Here is a 23,060-nt window from a genome sequence, read left to right as displayed (position 1 = left end):
AGTGCAGCTGCAACTTAAAAGATTGAAAAGCAGAACACTACATGTGTGCATGCATTGGAGTGTACAAATATTTTTACCTCTTAGGTGAGGGAGTGTGGGTACTGTATGTAGATGTCTATACAGGTGTAAGCAGGGATCTAAGAATTATCCCTTGATACAGTTTTTACCACGTTGCAATATGTTGCCATTTTACAACTCATTTTTCTTGGGCTTTGTGATTTTAAGAAGATTGTTAAATCAGACTTCAGGTCACCTTTTCAGGAGGTTATTGTGAGCAGCTGTTTGGTTCTGTGTTGATCCTTTTGTTTTTCATCCTGCAGGCCACAAAGTAATGAAGTGAAAGTATCTATCACAATGAATGTGGCAAGATGAAGTTATGAGTTGCATTTTTATTCTTGCTAGTTGCAGTTTGGAGACTTTTTATGTCAATGTTCATTTTAAATGCAAAATTTCTTTGGATACGTTTTGTGATGTGAGTTTGAAAAAGTTGTTAACAGCATACTTCATTCTGTAATGCTGAATGTCGTGTTGCAGCCAGTAAGCATTGGATGTAGTTATTTCATAAGTTCATAAGTTCATAAGGTTGGAAAGGACCTATAAGATCATCTAGTCCAACCATCCTCCTATCACTATCTCTACCCAACTACTAAATTAAGTCCTTTAGCACCTCATCTAAACGCTTCTTGAACAGCACTAGGGATGGTGCCTCAACCACCTCCCTAGGCAGGCCATTCCAGTGCCTGACCACTCTTTCAGAAAAGAAATGCTTCCTGAGGTCTAATCTAAATCTTCCCTGGCGCAAGGTCTAATCTAAATCTTCCCTGGCGCATTTGTAGATTGCAAGTGTGTTGGTCTCAGCTACCTAAATCTGACATTTCCAACATGCTCCTGCTAGCTTGAACATAACTAGTCATCTGTTTTGACAGCAAAATTACGAGGAAAAACAATTTTTTTTCTGACAGCTTCTTTATTTGCACTACTTACGAATACTGGAGTTTACTGGGACAGGGTTTTTTCTCACCATGTGAGGTTTACTTGTGTGTGGGTAGGTACATGTGTTTGTCACGTGTTGACAATCAATTGCCTCAACTGTGTGTATACTGTATGTAAATATGAACATATTTTTCAAGATTAAGGGGGAAACCTGCACCTTAATGGTGGTAAAGCTGCTCTGTAGAAAGGTGGCCCCGACTCTTACCCCTTTCTGTCTCCAGATAGATGTGGCTTGTTTTACTTCTTTAATGAGCATAATTGTCCTGGAAAATTTTAGTTCCAGGGAGATTTTCCTTAACGTTTAATGTGTAGCATGTTCAGAGAATTATATTTTCAAAAATTAATTTTGGTGTAGATTATTCTATGCTATGGCTGTATTTTAACCTGAAGTTTAAACTTGTCCTATTTTATCATGAAACAATGGCTATCTCTTTTAAGTGTTCAAGTGTTTTATTTTTGGTCACAAGCCGGAAATTTTTGTTTAACTTGGCTTACAGATTTAAGTTGATTTGAAGACTTGAGTAGTAACCAAGAATAACTTCGAGTAAAATTCTTGGTCAGTACAAACTTGATACTGAGCTCATAATCCTGGAGGAGGTGTGGAAAGCATAATGGAATATACTTGAATGGAATCTATGTGCTGCATACAGAACAAGAAGATATTTGTTATTTGTAGACCTAAAAGTCTTATCCTTAGATTTTGCAAGTCTGTCACTGCCAAAGATATTGTTACCTTGGCATGTTTCATTTGGGACTGAAACCGTTAGCTAGGTCTCATTTGTAACATTCATTTACTTCATTGGAATAGTGGAATATGATTTTTTTCTTTTTTAATGGGTTGTTTAGGACAGTCGCTAAACTGAAGTTATTAATTGTCAGTCCTTTTCAAGCATCAAAAGCAGAGGACAAATCCTCTGTACTTGCATTGCATTCTTGGCATAAAAAGAATTGATCAGTATTTTATATTTTCTTCCATTATTTAAAATGCTGCTTATTGCTAATATATGTGGGCCTTAATTTGTCTTTCTCATGTTAAAGTGAGGTAAATTGCTCCTAATTTCTCAGACTACTGTTAGTTTATTTTCCCACTGGCTCTTGAGTAAATTTCACTTCTGGAAAGCTTTTCTGTAGGTGATTTGGGGGAACAGATCCCAGCATGGATGTTGTATTTGTGAATACACGTCAATCTGTCAAAATTTGCATGTTGTGATCAGCTGAAGAGCTAAAATACTCACCTGCCTCTTAAACAGTGATGGACAGCAGCAGAGAGCTGTGAGCAATTTGGTTCATCAGTAGTTTATGAAAGCAAGCAGTAAATGGATTTTGTGAGATTGATATGTATGATGATTTCCACTTAGTCATTACACAATTTTATTTTAAAATAAACTGAATAGTGGAACAATTTTTGTAACATAACAGCTAGTCATTTCTGATAAACTTACCTCTTAAGTTGGGCAAGTGTCAAGGCCTGCTATCATTAGAAGTTCAAAAGCAAGCTCTAGGAGTCTGAGGGCACCTAACAGCTCCCAGGAATGGATTTGGTAAAAAAAAAAATCTGCCTCATGTTGTGTGACTTTGAGATTTTTGTGAAGAAAAATCACAAGTCGTTTCTGTCTTTATTATTTATTTACTTTAGAATAATAAAAAGAACACATCTGATTTTTTTTTTACTGTAGTCATCAGATTTCTAAAATAGTGTTGGGGGTAAAATGAATTTTATTATGGGTTCATCAATTATTTGTTCTATCATAAGGGATTACTAAGCTACTCCTTTGAGGAGCTGCTGTGTGAGAACACTTGTACAGTAAAACTTGATGTCTGTACAGTAAAACCTTGGCCTACATTTTTAGCTTGTGCACAATGGGCAAAGTTGATTAAATTGTATTAAAAAATTACTTGGTTGTGTGCTCCTGGTGTTTTATAGTCCTCATCCTCCCCAGAACTGATCAGAAAACAAACAAACAGAAGTATGAATGAAGCAACCTTTTTAAAGAGAAACGAGCTTTGTTCAAAAATAGGTGGGACTTGGGAGTGACAAGTACTGGCTTCTGACACTGTCCTTTTTGTTCACGTGGTTCCTGTTGTTGTGCTAGACTTTCATGCTGTTTATGGTAAAACTGAGTATTAGAAACTTTATGGCTTGAAGTATACAGTAGATGTGAGTTAGCAATCACTCTAGATAAAACACTTCTCAAAGCTTTTTAGTAGATAGTACTGGGGTGTTTGTGTGTTTTGTGTGCCGGTGTTTGATGATTACTTTGAAACAAGACTTCTTACTGTTTACTTGCAAAAAGTGCATACTTTTAGGATGGCTATAACTGGCTGGTTTATTTATGAAGAAACATCTGATTAAATAAAATTGTCATTTAACGTTTTTTCCATATCGAGGATTCCAGGAAAAAAGCTAATAAAGATTTTTAATAATTAAATCAGGCACTCTTAATATGCTTTAGATTTACTAGAGTAGCTTTTATTTGCTATAAAAACCTAAATCGAGGTACCCCGTGCTGCGTTTTTTTTAAATTTGTAATTCCTCTGTTTTACAACAAATCTTTTGCTCTGTACTGTCCTTGTAAGAATATAGGATACGCCGTCAATTTTACTGGCTAAAAGAAACACTCTGCAAGGGTTAAAAGATTATTTTCTTACTTGTTTCTGTTATACCAGGTTTGTTTCTCTGAACTAAGCTTTCTGAGGGTTTTTACTACTTTCACATTATGTATTCTGATCTCTGTCGCAGAAGGAACATAAGCAGCACGTCCCACTTCTGCGGGCAGGTAGGCGAGGCACGAGGGCAGGGAGGGAGCAAAGCCTGCGTGGGCAGGAGTGCTGGGGCGGGACGGATCCCCGCGGGCTTGGAGCGGCCGTGACCTGTGCTGTGTGATGTCCTTTAGCCTGGGACCAGGGAAATCCTCATCCTTAGACCTGACGTGGCACGTAGCAAAGATCATGTTGTTGGTGCATGTAAGCCATTATCTTACTGTCTTACTGAACTGGTTAATGCTGTTGACTGTTGTTGAAATGTGAAATGTAGTTCCTATTTGACTCTGTAAATACCTGCCAGAGATGAAATATAATTATTTTAAATCGTTGTAAATAGAGATGTATAAAACTCGACACAATCTGCAATGCAGAAAAAAAGAATTATATATATAAAATATATATATAAGATGTTAAATAAATATTGTGCTGTTTCTGAACAGAACCGGCGCTGCTCTGGGTTGGTTTTGTTTTTGAGTTTGAGGGGCGGGCTCAGCCTTCCTCAGGCGGCTTCGCGTCGCCACGGCAACCGCGCTCTCGGCTGTCAGCGGAAGTCCCGCCCACTCACTACTCCCGCCGGCGGGAGGCGGGAGCGCGGTCTGGGTCGCGGATTGGCTGAGGCGTGCGTCAGTCAGAGGCGGGCGGCGGTCCTCACAGTGTGGGCGCCCCGCACCCCCTCAGTGAGGGCGCTGGATTTGCTGGCTGGCCGGCACGTTAATCCGCTTCAGGCTCTTGCCGTCACCGCAAGGTGCGGTGTGGAGCCCGAGGTGAGCCGCCAGCGGTGAGGGCGGGAGGAGGCAGGCCCCCGAGGCCTACGGGCCGGGCCCGGGCCCCGCGACGGGCGGTTGCTGCCGCGTACCCTCGTGGGCGCCGGGCGGCAGCGCCCCCTAGCGGCCGGGCGGCTCCGCCCACGTGCGTGAGTTTTTGGGGGGTGCTCTTCGGGCTCCCACCATGAGCTTGGCGGAGTTCCGGAGCGCCGGCTCCCTGGAGGTTAAGTTCGTGCCCGACGAGGACGTTCTGAGGCACATCACTGACGACGCAGGTACGGCGGGGACGGGGCAGCCAACCCTCCTCCGGCGCTTGGGGTGACCGCTGGCGAGCTGAGGACTTCAGGCATCTTCCCCTTGGGCTGTCTCCCCAGCGCCGTGCTCGCGCCCCGCCCGGGGCAGGGGACGTGTCGCCCTCAGCTGAGGGCGATGCGAAGTCGCGATTGCAGCTGCCTGCTGCAGACGTGCGCGTGGGGCCTGGCTGCGGGGGCTGCCCCCCCGCCCCTTCTCGAAACCCCGAAGCGCGCCAACGCACGAACGGAGTCAAAGCAGAACGAGGTCCGGGCGGTCGCTGCGGGAGCCCTCTCCTGCACTTCCGACTACTTGTAGCGTCAGCACGTGTCTACGTGAGGTGCAGAGCACCCGATCCACGTGTCTGCTCGTCCTAATTTGAGCGGGGATCAGACAGGCGGTTTCCAGAGGTCTCTCAGATTAAATTTGTCCGTGGGTGTACTGGCAGCCGATACATTAGCTCTTCTCAGTTTGCTTCCCTCCTCAGAAGGGCAGGGGATGCAAAATGCACCCTCTTTGCATGCAATTTGGATCTGGTGCGTGTGTGTGTTACTGCCGTTTTCTTCCCAAACTGGAAGCAGGTGTATGTTGAAATGGGTCCTCCCACCAGCTGCAATGGCTAGCTTCTCTGGTAAAGGAGGGACTAACTGCTCTGGGGCAGCTGATTGCCCTGATACAGACCAGCTGTTCTGTTAGCAGCAAGCCTTTTCTGCTTTGCATTTGCCCAGCGTTTTGCACAGCAGTAGCTTGGTCTGTGAAGGGGGAGCAGCTATGCATTATTGCAGTAAAAGTAATGAAGTAATAGCTTTCATTTTAAGGAACTTTTATTGCAATTGCAGGCATTAAAGTTCAGAAGGGCAAAACTCAGTTGATAGTCAATACGAAGAGACTTGTAAAGAAACTTGAGGCTGTCTCAGATGATGAATCTCAGGAGGTCCTGGAGGAGAAGAACTATGTTGCTGCTCTAGGCCTGTGCGGCGAAGGTACCTGGGGCACAGGGATTATGCTACAAATGTTACTTTGGGAGGTTCTTTTTGTATCAAAAAGTTGCACATTGTTTATGAAATTTTTATCGTGCACTCGCTAGCTCTAGCTGTGCTTGTGCTAAGAGGAGAAGGTAATGATTTCTAGAATTTATTACACTGATTTCATACCACTTACGGTGTGAAGAGACCTTTGACCCCAATAGTAAAGCATCTCCTTCCTTATTCTATAGATGGGATACTAGTATTTTTACAGTGGTTACAAGTAACATTTCTATTCACAGAATCAATGACAAATGGCTCAAGTGTAGGTGGTGGTGAAGTTTACACATTCCAGACTCCCAAACGTTCCAATAAAATGGCAGAGCTGGGTATGTTTTCCTCTTTCTTCTTTCATCTCGCTCTGGCTGTGATCGTTTTGAGTATCTCTGTTAATGTGATTTATCTCTTCGTTTAAGTTATATATGTGTGCTATTTCAGTAGCTTTTATCCAGCTCTGAATTGTTTTTCCTCAGAAACAGAAGTTCAGCTCTAGAGCAAAGCAAGGAAGGTGGGGATAAGAGATACTTATAATAAATACACAAAAGTTAGGAGTCTTTTAATGCTGTAAGAAGAGCTTGTGTGTATGTGCCAAAGGGTGGCAGGGCTTTTATTTTCATATCTTTAAAGGATATGTGAGAATAACTGTTCATATAACAAAGAATTTGAAGAAGCAAACAACCAACCCAAAAGTCAGCTGGGGCATTCCATATTCAGGTCAGTAATTCAACTTCAGCCTGAGCTGATAAGTAGTTGAAAGAGTTAAGTAGGATATAACAACATGCCTTCTGGGGGGACTGATATGTTTTCTCTACCCGCTGCTCCACTTTGTCCAGTCAAGCAGTGTTAAAGAACTGAGAGGGCGCAACAGAGCATTTCTCTAATCTTGAAGATATGTAGTATTCCAGGGAGCAAAGCTTGCCCAGTCTTTGCATAAGCAGTACTTTGAAATGAATTGACTGAGGAATTTGGGTTTTGGAAATTTTTGTCTAGTCTTGTTTATATTAATCTCGAAGGTTAGGAAAAATTTAAAAAGATGTGTCTTGTGCACTCTCTGAAATAGCTGGGAAATTAATACTTAGGGAGACTTTTTCTGATGTATGACTCCATTGCTGAAAAATCAAGTTGGAAGTTTTGTACCTGACATGTGAAACTTCTTTCCCTTTCGTGTCCTACAGCCTCTGAATTAGCCCAGACACCGGGACAAAGTGTCCTACCTGATCCCTCTGAGTGCCCTGAGAAGAAGACAGACAAAACTCGTCAAAGCAGCAGTAAGTATATGATGCTATGAGGAACTGAAACTGAGTGAACAGGTTCCTCTTAGCACCATGAAGCAGGTGCTTGGGAATTCTAGTCAGCTGAACTTTGTAGGCTGAATTTGCATGGCCTTTTGTTCACCTTTCTGTTGTATCTTATATTCTGTCTTTCTGGTGCAGAGAAAATGAACTTCTCACTCATCTGTTACTGTCACACTTGACGATTGTGTTCAACACAGATGATTGCACTTGAGTTAATGAGCTGTGCTGATGTGTTAAACACCAGATGGGCTGTCAGTGGGACTGTTTGCATGGGCATGTTTAATTGTGTTGTGGATAACTTGGCAGGCCTCTAAGCACTACACATCCATTTGTTCGCTCCCCCTCATTGGGATGGGGAAGAGAAGGTAAAACCTGTGGGCTGAGATAAAGACAATTAATTAGGACAGAAAAATAAGATAAAAATAGTAAGAAGGATGATGGTGATGATGAAAGAATACGCAGAGCAAGTGATGCACAATTACTTGCCACCTGCTGACCAGTGCCCACCAAAGCCAACACTTCCCCCTGCCTGAGCTTTGTTATTTATTATGGCATCCTATGGTATGGGATATCCCTTTAGTCTGTTTGAGTCAGCTGTACTGATACTGTTCCCTCCTTGTGCTCTCTCAGCCCATTCTCTGACAGTGCAGCATGCAAAGCTGAAAAGTCTTTAGTGTAAGCACTGTTCAGCAACAGCCAAAACATCAGTGTGCTATCAAGATTATTTTCATCCTAAATCAGAAGTGTGGTACCATACCAACTACTAGGAAGGAAGTTAACTATGCCAGCTGAAAAGAGGGCAGCTTAACAATTTATTGTATAGTTCTTTTCCCTGCCGTTATTAAATGCTTGGAATGAAGGTGCAAAAAGTCAGTCCAGGTCAAAATTGGCAGGAGTGTGTTACTCTGTGATCAGAGTCGGCCCTTAGAGTTGGGGCATTGTGCTCCTTTTCCAAAGTCTTTCAGTCCCCTCCTGTTGAGGGCCTCCCACAGTTGTGACCAAATTAAGAGCTGCCTTCAGTGATAATAACGTTCACTGTCTTTGTTCTCTCATTTCTTGCCTGTGGGGAACTAATAACTTCCCCTGTACCACTCAGGTACACTACACCAGAATATCAGCTCCCTTGAAACAGTGGATGCTTGTTTTTCTAATAGAGCAGCTTGTGCTTCTGAAAATATGCAATACTTTGAACTATGCTGTTTCTTCCCTTGCAGAACGTTCAGGTTCAAACCAACTTCAGCAGAAGGTGAGTGTTGATACTCTGTTGATTTATCATTGTATTCCCCCCAGCACTTCTAAAACACGAATCTGCAAATTAACACAGTTCTGGAAAGGATCCTTAAACATCCACATTACACATCTCTCCTATTCCAGGTGGGCAGGGGTAGCTTAAGCGAGAGCTGGAACTGCTGCTCATCGAGGCTATGGAATTGAGTCAGTATGCTAGTCAGTGAATTTGACAGCTTAATTAGCGTGGGTGGAGACTATTTCATTGCATTGCACAAATGAGGACATTAAACAATCTCTTTAATATGCAATTAAACCCATAGCTTTCCACTTTCTTACCAAAGGAAGAAACAACATTAATTATAAGCATAGCGGTTCTGTTATAGAACTTAAGAACTTAAGAATGGTGATGCTGTTCCATTTCTTAATTCAGCATTGGTTTATTAAAAAAAAAAAAGCAAAAAAAAACCCTACATAAATTGTCATACTAGGAAATATATTCCAGAAGTTGATGTCTTCTTTTGTGATTCTTCAGAGACATATATGCAGTCTAGACACGTCAGTTGTGGTGGTTAGAGAACAAGTGCTGTGAAACAGCTGAGTTCCTGAAACAGCATAACATTGTTCTAGAAATGTGTGCAGAGCTTTTTGCAGAAAGATTCCTGGATGGGAGATGCCTGTAAGAGGTGCTGCTTTGGGATGCCACGTTCACTGCTTGATGATGCCATGTCCGCTTTGACTAGATTAACTAAGATAACATAAGTATTGCAAACCTGATCTGGTATCTTTGTCAGGTGCGTGGTTTGTATTCGCGTAAGGAATGTGTGCTACTACAATTTCATGAGTATATGCTCAGTTTCTGTTTTCTGTACCCCTTCTGGGCTCTGAATTCTGAGCAGTCTGCTTGATGTTCTGATAGTTGTTTTCATAGTTGACTTCCAAGTGATCCTTAGCATGCAATGTGATGTAGAGGATAAATGACTGCTCAGGGAAGCAGAAGCATTTCCAGTTTGTATTCTGTCTGACTCTTGCTAAGGGGCCAATTTTGGCATCTTGTTTAAAGATTTCATCATTTTCTACTCCTTATCCCAGGATGTTAGTTAGAAGAATTAAGCCCTTTTTGGAACCTGATCCTGCCTCTCTCTAGCTGTGAATGGGAACTCTCCAGACTTATTGCTTCTGCTCTCCCAGTTTCTTGTGGGCTGAAATAGCTTGGAAATTAAACCTGATTCTACTCTTTGCTTGGCAGAAGGCTGTTTTGGGGAGGTATGTGCGATTTCTTCTAATGCGTGTGTTTGTTTGTTCTTTTTCTCTTTTTTTTTTTTCTACTAATACAGACTAAAAAGAACGAATTTGTGTCTACCACACCTTACAGGCTCCGAAAGAGACTAGCAGGTAAAGATGAAGCTTTGTAGTCAGCTTCTGTAGTCAGTGAGGCACTGTGTTCAAAGAAGGATGTTTCACACCTGCTCGCAGGCTTTGCCCTGTAGCAGCAGCTGAACTGAAGCAGTCTGGTTAATCCTGCAGAGCGAACAGAAACATCCCTGGGGAAGTCTGCATAGACCTTTTCTATACGTTTTGCTATGTAGGAATAGGGTAGAAGGGTTAGAAGCACCCAATTGCTGAGCTTCAGAGATGTGATCGGAAGAGGCAAAACTGAGTAATCCTACCTGTGTTGACACTTCACTTTGGCACAGTTGCTTATGGTAACTTTTTTCAGTAACTGCTTAGCTATACGCTCAGGCTGAGACCAGAGGACAGTTCAGTGTGTGACATTTCGTCTCCTATTCCTTGTGTTGAGAGACCAAGACTCAGCCAGAATCTGTCTGTACACTTGAATCAGCATTGTTCACAGAGATGTTTTACAAAACCTATTTTGCAGAGTGTAACTAGAAGATAATGCAAGTTGCATGATTGATATTTGTAAAAAGCTGATGTAGAGGGAAAGAAGGAAAATTGATTGAAAGGGAAAGAAGGAAATTGATCATCTTTGTTTATTGACATTTTAGAATGGGATTATGTTTCTTAGTTGGCATCAATGGGCAGATTTTTACTAAACAGTTTCTGAGTTGAAAACTGGAACAAAATGATTGTGTATTTGCTGTCCTCTTAAGCCTTGTTTTTACTTTTCTCTGAAATATACTTAGGAATCACGTGCTTGAAAACCATCGAGAGCGAGAATTTATGCAAAATGCATTCTTATAGAATCATAAGAATTCATTGATTGCTTTTAACCTTAAACTTATCCCCTAGCTTCAGATGCTCAATTAGAAAGTGAGAGTGAATATTCTGCATCCTGCTCAGAAGAGGAGGTGGAAGAAGTACAGAAAGAAGCCAGTACTGTTTTATCGCAACAGAAGACCCCAGCAAAAACTAAGGCTGTATCTACACCTCCTTCTAGAAAAACCCTAACAAAAAAAAAGGACAAGATGGTGAGTGTGCGGAGAACGCCACTGAGCCAGCAAGAGTGAAGGGATGGATGTTCAGTAACAATGTGCTGTTAGTGAACACGCATGGGGAAGATGGTTGTTTCAAATCAAACCAGCTGCGTTGGCTTTTGCTGTACTTCTGAGCAATCCCTACTAGATGGGCATTGTGTGAGCCTCAGCAGCTACAAAATGAGGTCTAATATTTCTTTGAAGGAAGAGACCTTGTATTGAGAAATGATGAGGAAATTGACTCTATAGTGCTGAAAGAATCGCGCTCTACTTTCTAACTTGGCATTCAGCTTTATTTCCTTCCAGCACAATGGATGCCCCACAGTGTGTTCCATTCTGTTTTTATCTCTGGGAAAGAGCCCTCTGAATGGGTTAGCTTTGGCAGAATGCTACTACAGGGGCCAGTTTTGCAAATACAGAGTAAGAATTAATAGAAATCCAGAAGATAACTCATACTGGTCATCTTCTGACATGCTTATGGATACAGCAGGAGAAGGGTAAATAGTTTGCAAAACATGGATGATCTTCCTGTCCCTTTTTAGAGCAACCTGGTAGAGGAATACTTTGAAGCTCATAGTAGTTCCAAAGTGCTCACTTCGGACCGAACGCTGCAGAAGTTACGGAGGAAAAGATTGGATCAGGTACACTTAAGAGTGAATTGCACAGCTAACAGCTTTGGATTTTTTTGGTTGTTTCCCTCATCAAAACTGCCTAATGTTGCTATTTTCAGTTTTAACTACTGATGAAATTCTTGTTGGTAACACTGAATTAGACAGAGGTTAGCATTTCAAGCATCATATCTCCTTTATGCCGCCCTGCTCTGAGCAGGAGTACTGCTAGCAGGCTATTGCTTAGCTGTGTGGGCTTGAGACAGAAGGAGAGGTGTAGGGGGGTGTTGCAAGGTGTGCGGACAATTGAAAGCTGTGGTTACTAGAGCAGATTAAAAATTGATTTTGGAGGAGAGGCAGAATTGTAGAGACCTGCTGTAAAAATTATCACCAAACCAGCAGTTTTTCATTTAATTAAGTGGTCTTGATTACGTGTAGAGGAGAGGAAGTCCCTTTCATTTGTGCATTTTGGAGTCAAGCCCTGTGCAGGACTGGGACAACTCTAAATGTTACCACTTAGTTTTGAATCACTATATCTTCTTTCAGTTTCTAGAAGAAATAAACTGTCTAAATGTGACTGAACTACTGGTTTGTTCTTTTTTTGTTTTTTCCCCCATATATGTCATTTTTACAGCCAGTTTGAAGTGAACAATTGTACCTTAGAGGGACAAGTATGTACAGGTACCAGGGAAGCTTGCAAAAATACATGAATACTCTTGTGTCTGTGACTCTTTTTGTGCCTGTCTTTTTTTTTTTATAGTTGCAAAATACAGAGATAGCCTAATGCCTACTGTCATCTAGAATTGCTACCCAGAGTTAGCATCTAGATTCTTAACAAGTTCTTTCATAACAACTCCGAAGCAAAATCTAGGCTTTCAGTATTAGATCTCCTGCTGGCACTAAAGAAAGTTCAGCAGTTCTGCCTCTCAAGTATTTTGTTTGATAGATAGACTGGAGCTGCTTATTGTGTAAACTATTTATTACATGAAAAGCAAAGCTGTTAAAATTGAAGAAAAACAGAGGTCACTGTAGATATATTATCATTTGTTACATTACTGTGCTGTTCAAACATCAACACCTCAGCATGTTTTAAAGCTGAGTTAATCCTTAGGTTCTTGATAATTTGAAACTTGAAATTCTTGATATTTGGCTGTTGGCTTCAAATTATTTCCTTTCTGCAGTGTCTGTGTTTATTTTCTATGATGATATTTATGAGCGTTCTTTTGCGTACAGACATATGAACCATTACTAAGCATGCTGACTGGAGCCCTTGTTCCTGTGAATAAGGTTGTGCTGTTGGTATTTTCCTAGTACAGTGTTTGCTCTTTTAAGTTCTGAGCATGTCCATGTTTCTATAGTGGTTTTCCTGTATGCAGCAGGAAAAGGTAAAACATGATGTGGAGCGGCACAGAGCTCATTTCTAGTCCTAGTCTGGTTACCATTTCCTATAATAAGGTCATTTACTCCCTACTATTTTCTTTTTTTCTTTTTTTTTTTTTTTCTATTAGCAAAACTGTGGTTAGCTCTCACAGGGAAGTACATAGAGAAACATGAATTGTGTGCACTGTTGGTGAAAACCCTTGTAATCCTTAGCTAGGGAGCATACTGGAGGGGTATTTGTAAGGACTCCAGGCATACATCCTGTTTTTTCTTAGCTCTGAATTACTGACATCTTACCTCTTTTTCAACACAGCAAACGTTGCATGACCTTCTGCAAAAAACTTCCCTTGCTTATGCTGCTGAAATTAAAGAGTTAAACCAGCAATATGAGTCCCTATTTTCAAAGTGGATGCTGCAATTACAGTAAGTATCCAGTGAGGACCACTGAAGATGCCTGGCAAACAGACACTGCTAGTAAATCTACCCTCATATCGGCAACGTCCTGTGGATGTATGCAGCAGTGTGAAAGAAGCATCCAAATGTGATACTGAAGGCAGTGACAGTTGTTCAGCAACTTACCTTTGTTCAGTACGTTTTGAGTGAGCTGACACTTCTGGTCAAGGTGATGCTTTTCCTATTCCTCAAAAAAATCTTGTAGTGCCTGTGACCCATGGTAAACATTTAATACAATCAGGTGTTGTAGGACTGAATGTTTGTTAGCCTTCATTACATTGAAAATGCAGTTCTGGTATCATTCTTGGACAATCCCGTTGTTTGGCATAGATGTGTCACTAAATTTTTTGCATCTATCTGCCAAAACACTACTTCAACTGGAATGTATATGCTGTACATTAGATTTCTTGCAGCTAACCTTACAGAATCATAGAAGAGAACCGTAGAATTGTTAGGGTTAGAAAAGACCTCTAAGATCATCTGGTTTAACCATTGTTATGTGTCTGCTGTGAGCTGAAGTTAAGCCTAGAGCTGACATTCCCTAGAAACATATATTTTTGGAAGCAAGATTGCAGTGGATCATTTTGCTTAATGATAATCAGAATGTATAGACTTGTACTTTTTTTTAATTTAATGTTTGTTCTCTTCAGCTTGGGTTTTAATATTGTGCTTTATGGACTTGGATCAAAGCATGATTTGTTAGAGAAGTTTCGTACATCTGTGCTCCAGGATTCTGTTCACCTTGTGGTTAACGGATACTTTCCCAGCATCACTGTGAAATCTGTAAGTGTGAGAAAAGCTTGTTTTTATCTAACCACTCTGTCTTACAGATGCCTCTAAAGTTTTCAGTGTAAAATGTTGAGGAAAGCTTCCTACATCCTGTAGCAACAGACTCTTGAATGAAGAAAAATTCCAGTCTCTTTTTTTAAGAGTTCAAAGAAATGAATTGTGTTTTCAAAATAAATGCTGTTCTTATCAGTAAAGTATTCCTCAGTCTAAAGAATTATGTCATAGTTTTGAGAAGAACAAGCAATTTCTTGTTTATTTTGACTGTTCAGGGAAACATGGTAAAAATCACAGTGTCTCTGTCATGGCAGTCAAAGATAACTTTCAGATTTCTGCAGTGGGTCATTTAGTGCCCTTCATAAGGGGTAATGGTGACTGCTATTTTCTGTTCCAGGTTCTCAACTCCATCACAGAGGAGGTATTGGACCACATAGGGACCTTCCGCAGCCCATTTGATCAACTTGAATTCATCATGAAAAGATTTAAAGAAGGTAAAATGACTTACTTGTTTTTATATATATATATATAAAATTTAAACATGTAAATGGTAGACATTGCTTACTTTTAGGAAAACTTGGACGTTTTCTTTGGTCATTATTTTTATATATGCTGTTACAGTTATCTTAGTCTGTTGTAGTTAGTGCTTTCTTGTCTTGTAGTTTATGACCACGAATAAATGTGTACACAATTCCATGCTGTCAGTGTTTAACATACAGAATTCTATAAGAAAGGATGGAGGAGAGTCTGAGTACTCTGGTAAGCTGGAGGCTACCAAGCCCTTTGGCAAACAGAAATGCTCATCTCTTTTGCATTTAGCACACTGCCTCTGTGCTTTACTCATGTGATGTTTCTGTAGTTAAGTTTTGTGATGGAGCATGGGATAGCTAGATTGCAGTTACATGAGGGAAGGTGGCTCTGAGTCACTGCTGGAGGACCTGATATAAACCTCTCTGAAATGAGAAGCATGAAGAACTTGCAAACAGTTCAAATGACGTTTATTGATCCCAAGTCCCTTGAGCTCCTCTGGAAAATTTTGGTGCCAGGGAGGATCTTTCCATAAATTTCAGAATAGGCTGAATTAAAGCTTTCGTGTACATTATTTAGTGGAGTAGTAGTGTAATTTTAACTTATGTAAATACCGACATTACGATGAAATAGAAATGTCAGTTCAGAAATGGCTTTATAATCAGAGTTAAATGGGTATGGGCACACTGAATGCCTGCTGAATTTTCTTTGTATGTATGTTATATTGCTTATGCATACACAAGATATTGCTGTGGAATCCTGATTTTGTAGAACGTAAATGTTTAAAAGTGTACACTTAATTCTCCATCCCTATGTTAATGTTTCTGGTGGGACTAACTGAAGAAGATTAACTGATTAACAGCAGTACCTGCTTGAACCTGCATAGATCAGTGTCGTGTATTTATTACAGTTGATCTGACAGGGAGTCTGGGAAACTGTTGATATCCATTGACAGCCACGTGTGTTTTCATGTGCATAAGAACTGGCTACTCTTCCAGAATTGTTTCTAGAAAACCAGAAAAAAGCTGTTTCCTGGGAATGAGTACAGCAGCAACAAGCTAAGTTGGAAGTGTTAGCATCTACTAACCCTTAGCATTACTAACTACTAACCTTAGCATTATCCAGGCTAAGTCTGTACATTTCCTTGAGTGCACAATGGGTAAGATTCCTAATTAAGTTAGTGTGTTGCGGATCCAGTCCTGAATAGAAGGTGTATTTCTACTGCGTGAGAAGGGGCTTACGGATCCTACTCCTGTAACTCAAAAGCAGCTGAACAAACTGTGCTTAGACATCTCTCCTGAAATACATTTGAATGATCAGAATCACAGGACTGAAGACTATAGTGAAAAGGACAATCCCTGGTAATACACTGAGCAAGAGGAAAGTTTTGTTGTTTCTTTTTTTTTTTTTTAATAAAAAACTTTAGTTGCAGGAAGAACAGCAGCTGTGATTAAAAACTGACATATAAGGAACTGAGAGAGAGCCTTTTAGCTGCTCAGAAATACAGAGTGTGGTACAGGCATCTGAGTAAGCTGTACAGGGAAAGTCATTTGATACTGGAGTGGTGAATGTTGAGCCTGGTGGAATAGACTTGTCCTAGACAGCTCTGGGAATGGGAAACTGCTTTGTGTACAGTTTCTTTGATTGGTTCTGTACTGTTTTTTCTGACCTTGCAGATTCATCTTTAGAGCTCTATGTCCTCATTCATAACCTGGACAGCCAGATGTTGAGAGGAGAAAGAAGTCAGCAGATCCTTGCACAGTTATCCTCTCTGCCTAGCATTTACCTCATTGCCTCTATCGATCACATCAATGCTCCTCTCAGTGAGTCCTCTTGGGCCTAATGTAGAACCTGCATTCTACTTTGGGCCCGCTGAGCATGTTTCATAAGCTCATGTATTGCTCTTAGTGTACAAAATAGACCTGGTGATGTATGTATGACTGAAGTAGCTGGAAGCACTGATTGGAACAGTGGCCTTGTGCAACCCAAACTGAATAAAGATGCTAAGAACTACCAGTCTCTGATTATAATATTGAAAGCAAACAAACAAACAAACAAAAAAAACTACCACAAAAGCAACAAAAGAGCAACAGTGTTCACAAAACAAGCAAAACAACCTCCAAGCTTCTGGCACCCTTTGATTTAGTGACTTACTGAAATGGAGATTGGATGCTATGTGTGTCACTACATTTAAACAATTTTATCAAAAATTCTCTTCACTCTGCTGATTCTGGAATCATTTACAGCATGCCCGTGAAGCTGGTATGAAAAGGGGATGTGTGCAAGTCTTCTGTAGTAGATAATTGTCTTGCCTGAACTGCAGCTGTCTGGGTGCATGTACTGTTAATTTCACAAGCATACTTTTTTTTCCCCTCAAATACTTCAGTAGATCTAAGCACATTATAATATTATATATTTTGTATCTGAAAAAAGCTAACCCTCCAACTTCTGTCTGTTCTTTTTCCTTCCTGTCTAGTGTGGGATCAGGCAAAGCAAAGTCTCTACAATTGGCTTTGGTATGAGACGACCACATTTAGTCCTTATGTGGAAGAAACATCTTATGAAAACTCACTGTTAGTACAGCAATCTGGATCTTTGGCTTTGAGCTCTCTAATGCACGTCTTGCACAGCCTCACTCCCAATGCCAGGTAAGACACTGACAGACTTCACAGTAGCACCTGCTGAGGATCCAGTCTTCACCAGGTTACTCTGGACTTCTGTGTTAACTGTTAGGGATTGCCTCCTGGGAGGCGTATGCCTGTTTTCTGACAGCAGTTTTCAAGATGGAAACAATGGGATCTGGTTTTCATGTGGTTGGTTACTTTAAATGGAATTAAGCTCTAGCCAGCAACTGCATGTGCACAGAGTCCTGGTCGAGGGAGAAATAATATTTGCTAATGTTTTTTTTCTTTGGTTTTCCCCCTTTCATCCCTTAACCTAGGGGGATATTCAGACTGCTTGCTCAGTACCAGCTGGAGAACAAGGACAACCCATCTTACCCAGGTGCATACTTACTGTTTCCTCACTTGTTTGAGAGTGGCATTGCTAACTCAGTAACAGTAGCACTGGCTTTTTTTTTTTTTTAATATCATCAGCAACAAAAGAGCTGTACTTCTTGGTTCAGTGAGTCTCAGCAGTATAGACAGTCTTTGTATTAGTGCCAGATAGACTAGCTTGATTCTACCCTTCTCTTACTGTTGTTTGCTTTCATGTTTAGATGTTGTTGGGACCACTGAGGGGATTGGGGTTACAAAATTAAAATTGAGGGAGATTATGAACTTGCACAACAACAGTGCTTAATGAACCAGGGGAAAACAGGAGATTCAATTTCCATACTGTTCCTAAGTGATCTCCAATGTGTCCCTGCTTTCTAGGATCTGTGTAGAATACTCTGTCACGGTCTTAACAGATGCTGCAAAGGATGAGCAGCATGTTATTGGTGCAGAAAGATGGAAGTGAGGTAGAAGAGTTAGAAATTGAGAGATTTGTTATGCTGGGAAGTGCCATTAAGATTTTATTAGGCAGACAGGGTGACTGGAATGGTGAATCAACTGTTTTCTGTTGATTACTGAATTATTATCTTGGCCGTGTACTTGAAGTGATATTGTTGCTGTAGACGTTGTGGTGTAAGCCAAAGTAGTGTTTGTAGATAGGCAAAATGTATATTGTTAGACTTGGAAAAATGGTTTCAGATCCTTGTTCTCGCCCTTCTCTGTCTCCAGGCCTCTCTTTCCAAGACTTCTACCAGCGGTGTCGAGAGGCCTTCCTTGTAAACAGTGACCTAACGCTCAGGGCACAGCTGACAGAATTTAGGGACCACAAGCTCATTCGGACCAAGCGGGTGAGTTGCAGAAAGACAGTACTTCTGGGGATTCATTTATCTTAAACAAAAAGCTGCCTTCTTCCTTAGAAGTATACCTAAGACACAAGTGCGTGGCTCTCAGTGAGGCTTTGCAGTTTGAAGCACCTGGGGACTAGCAAAGCACTGAGATTCTGTAATTGCAGGTCTTTCTGTAACTCCGATCAGTGAACACTTCATATGGATAGGGGGCTGTAAAAACAAACAAAAAAACCCCACAACCAAAACAAAAGAAACAAGTGTGGTTATTTTACTCAGCAACTTGCAGGTCTCTGTGGAGCACAACTTCCTGAAGACTTTGAGAAGTAATGGATGTTGGAGCCTGACAGTGTGATTCAAATAATTACCTGTATTTTCATGGCAGAAGAGTGCAGAGTAGTCCTAATAATGAGGGAGTGTAGCACTGCTAGATGTGGGAATCTGGTGTAGAGATGTGTAGTGATACAGTAGCGTAGCCCACCAGAAGCTTTGTGTTTTCTGAGTATTTGTGCATTTCCAGTGTATCTCTAGGGAAATGTTCCTGGTTTTAGGCATGTAGTCTTCACAATGCTTGCCAGCTCTCATCCTGGCTGCAAGTATTAAAAGTAAGTGTTGCAGTGCTATCTAATGGCTTGCCTTGCACTATGCACTGACGTTAACAGAATGTGTATTGCATGTCTGTTCTCAGGGAGCTGATGGTGTGGAATACTTATTAATACCTGTAGATGACAGTACCTTGACCGACTTCTTAGAGAAAGAGGATGAAGATGTGTAACGTCTGTCTGTTCCCAAAACAACTATGGCAATTGCTCTCAAGGGCTGCTGGAGAGGAGCCTATACTCAGATTTTTCTCTTCAGTCTCAAAGCTGCTGGACTACTTACTGAAATGTATTAACTGTAATGAACAATGTTTCTTGTTTGCTACTTCAGGTAGTTCGGAATGATAACTTCTGCAAGCAAGCTATTTCTTGCTCTGAAGTTAGATTTATCTGCTTTGTCTCTTAGCTCAGACGATGCCCTCTTCATATCTACACAGCCAACTATAGTCAGGAGAACTAACTTGATAAGATTGTGCCTTCTGCTCTTTATCCAGGTATAAAGGCTTGGTTGGAGCAGTTCACATGGGAAGTGCAAACCACTAGATGGTCAGAGCTTTAGTTTGTACCGGTGATGGATTTTTTTTCCTCAACTGAGTGCTTTCTGGCACTCCTTTACCAGCTAGACGAGATTGGCTTCCAGCATATGAAGCCAAGATTTATTAATGCTAAGAGACCTGCATTGACTGCACAAGGAATATGAGCAGGTTTGGGATACTGTGAGTAACTTATTAAATTCTTGCAGTGAAACTGAAGGACTTTTCCCCAAAATGGAATTCTTTTATCAGAGGATTTAGGTAACAACTTGAGTCCATCACAGCTTAGATTACCTCTTGGTGCAGGTGAGATGGTCCAGCTTCTTTCGTCTACTTTCCAATTTGTAATCCAAAAATATGAAGAGGCTGTGAAGTTTAATTTACTTTATAAAAAAAAAAAAGTTTGTATATACGTATTTTTTTACATTAGGAGTATCCATTGATTGTGGAGGAGGCCTTAAATGCCACTTGCAAGCTCTCCCTTTTTGTACCCCTTAGAGGCTGGGAGAGTGTTGAAGTTTCACAGCTTTCCTTCACTGTGTTTCTCAGGTATGTGAGAGTAAGCCCTAGTTTTGTCAACTGTAGTCTGCTAATCAGACTTCAGGGACTCCGATGTCTAATACTTGGTAGCTGTGTTACAGCTCAATGTTGTAATAGTTCAAATCAATCAAATAAAGTACTTTATTAATTTTCATTAGCTTCTCTCATCTTCTACATGTGTTTTTATATTACAGGAAGATAAGAGATCTTTCTGGAAGTTACGTGAAAGCCTCATTTTCATTGTTCCATATACCTGTGCAAATCCTCATGCAGGGTGTGGAAGACTTCAAACTAATTAAGAAAAGTATTTTATATTCTTTTAAGGTATCAAAATTAAAAATAGTTTGTATGCCTTGTAATGCCAGTATATAGCTTTAGAAAAGAACCAGAACATCACATGGAAAGATTTTGTTACCCCTCGCTGGCATATACCCCGCAGTATACCTTCCATGGACAGAAGCAACAGGACAGAGGTTTACAGCCTAACTTGGATATATATTGAGAACATGGGATAGCTACTTCTCTCAGTGCCAAATCGATTCTTCAAATATAGGAGCTATTTAACTTCACTGAAGTGTGATAGGAGGGGAAACTGGTACGTACCAGCAGTACTCTCCAGCTTTCTTCCCCAGAACATCTGAGGCAACAGGAGAAGGCAAGGAAACTTGAGGAAAATTCTTAAAGGAATGAAGGAGTTATTCTCCAAGAAGACACCAAAGCTGGCTGCCCAGCTGAAGTGCTTGTACACCAACACACAACTTGGGAAACAAACAGGAGGAGCTGGAAGGCACTGTGCTACTAGAAGACCGTGATGTAGTAACCATCACTGAAGCCTGGTGGGGTGATTCCCAAGACTGGAGTGTGGCTGTCAATGGTTACAAGTTGTTCAGAAGGAACAGGCACAGAAGGAGAGAAGGAAGCATTGCCTTCTACATCAAGGAAGGAATAGAGTGTGAAGAGTTGTCCCAGAAGAATGACCACAAGCAAATCAAAAGCCTATGCATGAGTTAGAGACTGAGGCAACAAAGGGAGCCTTGTGTTTGGAGTCTGCTACAGGCTGCCTGATCAAGCATAGCCTGTTGATGAGGCTGCCTTTTTTCTAGCTACAAGAGACATCACATTGCAGACTTTCCTCCTGCTGGAGGACTTCAACCATCCTGACGTGCTGGAAAAGTAGCTTGGCAAGCTGTACACAGTCCAAGTCTTGCACCTGCATCATGGCAACCCCCACTGTCAACAGGCTGGGGGCTGAAAGGATAGAGCACAGCCCTTTCAAAATGGACTTGAGTGTACTGGTGGATGGTAAGCTGGACTTGAGCCAGCAGTGTGCCCTCGCAGCCCAAAAAGCCAACCATATCCTGGGCTGTGACAAAAGTATAGTCAGCAGGTCAAGGGAGATGATCCTGCCCTTCTGCTCTGTGCTGTTGCGACCTCACGTGGAGTACTGCATCCAGATGTGGAATTCTCAGTGCAGGAAAGACACAGACTTGTTGGAGCATGTCTGGAGGAGGCCCACAAAAAGTGATCCAAGGTATCAAACACCTGCATTATTAGATCAGGCAGAGAGCTGCAACTGTTCTGCCTGGAGGAGGCTGTGGGGAGACCTGAGAGTCTTTCAGTGTCTAAAGGGGGACTATAAGAAGGAAGGGGACAGACTCTTTAGCAGGGTCTGTGGTGGGGAAATGTACTTGAATTACTTTCAAAGTAAAAGGGGAGATTTAGTCTGGATATGAGGAAAAAGTTTTTTATGATAATGGTGGTGAGGCACTGTAACAGGTTGCCCGGAGGTGGTGGATGCCCCCCCATTCTTGGGGACTTTCAAGGTCAGGCTGGACAGAAATATGAGCAGCTTGATTTATCTGTGGATGTCTCTGTTCATTTCTGGGGAGTTGGCTTAGATGACCTTTAAGGGTCCCTTCCAACTCAATTGATTCTATGATTTCTAACTGATGTTCTCCTTTGGAGGTATGTGTTTCATAGGCTGCAATTCCAAAACTCCGCAGAACACATTAGTTCCTGCCTATAGCTGCTTAGGCTACCATTAGAACCACTAAAAGTGTCTACGTTAGCTGTAGAGTTCAAAAACAAGTGCTCTGACAGCTGTACAGCCCCCCTTTTATTTGGAGAGGAAGAAATTTCCTCCCACTTTGATACTTAGCCATCTTTGTGGCATTGATGATTGGTTTTATATGGCCTTAGCAGTTTCAGATAATAATGAATTTAGTCAACTTTCTCCATTTGTTTTTAAACGGAACAAGGCACGCACAATTACACTTAAAGCATCACCTCCATAATGTCTGAGAATTCTATTTTTATTCTAGTAGAAAAACTGCAACATAAACACTACTAGGACTAGGTCCCTTGTACAGCGTGGGTTGAGATCTCCTTGTATATCACATCACTCTGCTAGGTACGCTTAGAAGGCTGAAGAAGTAACATGTTCTTAAAGTGAAGCGGGCTGTCTGTTTCCTGGTTTGAAGTTGTTTTATTAAACAAGAGGGCAAAGTAAGGTATGAAAGAGGGGGCTTAAAATGGTTGACAGTGTGGCTAAGTTACTTTAAAGTGAGGCTGGGACCAGAGCCTTGCCACCAGAAGTTGTACATCAAAGTTCTAGAGAGGATGCCTTCAGGGCATTCTCAGTGTGTAAGACTGCTAGGAAAGCCTAGGTAGCACAACAGCTTCTTCACGTTTTACTAGGGCATTTCTAGCAGTGCTCTGCTGAGAACGGGCATAGTCTTCAGTTAGACCCTCTCCAGCTGAAAGATCATATAAGTTCTGGAGAAATATTTCCTAGAACCCTGATGATTTTAACTACTGCAGCTAATTCTTCCTGCAGTCTTCAAACAAAGCTCCAAGTTCACACAGGACTCAAATGTACCAAGGTGCTGTGTGCAGCACAGAAAAGATCTTGCTAAATAAACTAGTTTTATTAACTAAATTTAAAAATGTCATTCAGATATTTATACATTGGCAATGGAAGTATTTTCAGTTTGTTTAAATAT

At 41.2% G+C, this 23,060-nt stretch overlaps 1 protein-coding gene and 1 long non-coding RNA gene across 3 annotated transcripts in view; both read left to right on the top strand.

Moving 5' to 3' along the window:
- LOC136057594 (hyccin 2-like) overlaps positions 1-20,215 on the top strand; it is a 73,337-nt gene extending 53,122 nt beyond the window's left edge. The window contains exons 1-16 of one of the 2 annotated variants that reach the window (XM_065750361.1): positions 4,406-4,795; positions 5,651-5,794; positions 6,079-6,165; positions 7,012-7,104; positions 8,346-8,377; positions 9,696-9,753; positions 10,612-10,790; positions 11,339-11,437; positions 13,098-13,207; positions 13,888-14,020; positions 14,418-14,514; positions 16,225-16,371; positions 17,025-17,196; positions 17,490-17,551; positions 18,271-18,389; positions 19,075-20,215. In XM_065750361.1, the coding sequence (XP_065606433.1) occupies positions 4,705-4,795; positions 5,651-5,794; positions 6,079-6,165; positions 7,012-7,104; positions 8,346-8,377; positions 9,696-9,753; positions 10,612-10,790; positions 11,339-11,437; positions 13,098-13,207; positions 13,888-14,020; positions 14,418-14,514; positions 16,225-16,371; positions 17,025-17,196; positions 17,490-17,551; positions 18,271-18,389; positions 19,075-19,161 (1,710 nt within the window). In that variant the 5' untranslated portion in view covers positions 4,406-4,704 and the 3' untranslated portion in view covers positions 19,162-20,215. Of the gene's footprint in view, positions 1-4,405; positions 4,796-5,650; positions 5,795-6,078; positions 6,166-7,011; positions 7,105-8,345; positions 8,378-9,695; positions 9,754-10,611; positions 10,791-11,338; positions 11,438-13,097; positions 13,208-13,887; positions 14,021-14,417; positions 14,515-16,224; positions 16,372-17,024; positions 17,197-17,489; positions 17,552-18,270; positions 18,390-19,074 lie in introns of those variants that run through there. The other variant, XM_065750360.1, reaches the window with a different exon arrangement.
- Positions 305-1,956, top strand: LOC136057603 (uncharacterized). Its single transcript, XR_010623048.1, has 2 exons — positions 305-565; positions 837-1,956. It is a non-coding gene; the product is annotated as an uncharacterized LOC136057603 (long non-coding RNA).
- Positions 20,216-23,060: the final 2,845 nt, after the last annotated feature.

This window comes from Cyrtonyx montezumae, unplaced genomic scaffold (assembly GCF_038088225.1).
Source record: "Cyrtonyx montezumae isolate F1298 unplaced genomic scaffold, pur_monq_1.0 scaffold_7, whole genome shotgun sequence".
Taxonomy (NCBI): Eukaryota; Metazoa; Chordata; class Aves; order Galliformes; family Odontophoridae; genus Cyrtonyx; species Cyrtonyx montezumae.
Note: the sequence above shows the minus strand (reverse complement) of the source record. Positions and strands in the feature narration are given on the sequence as shown.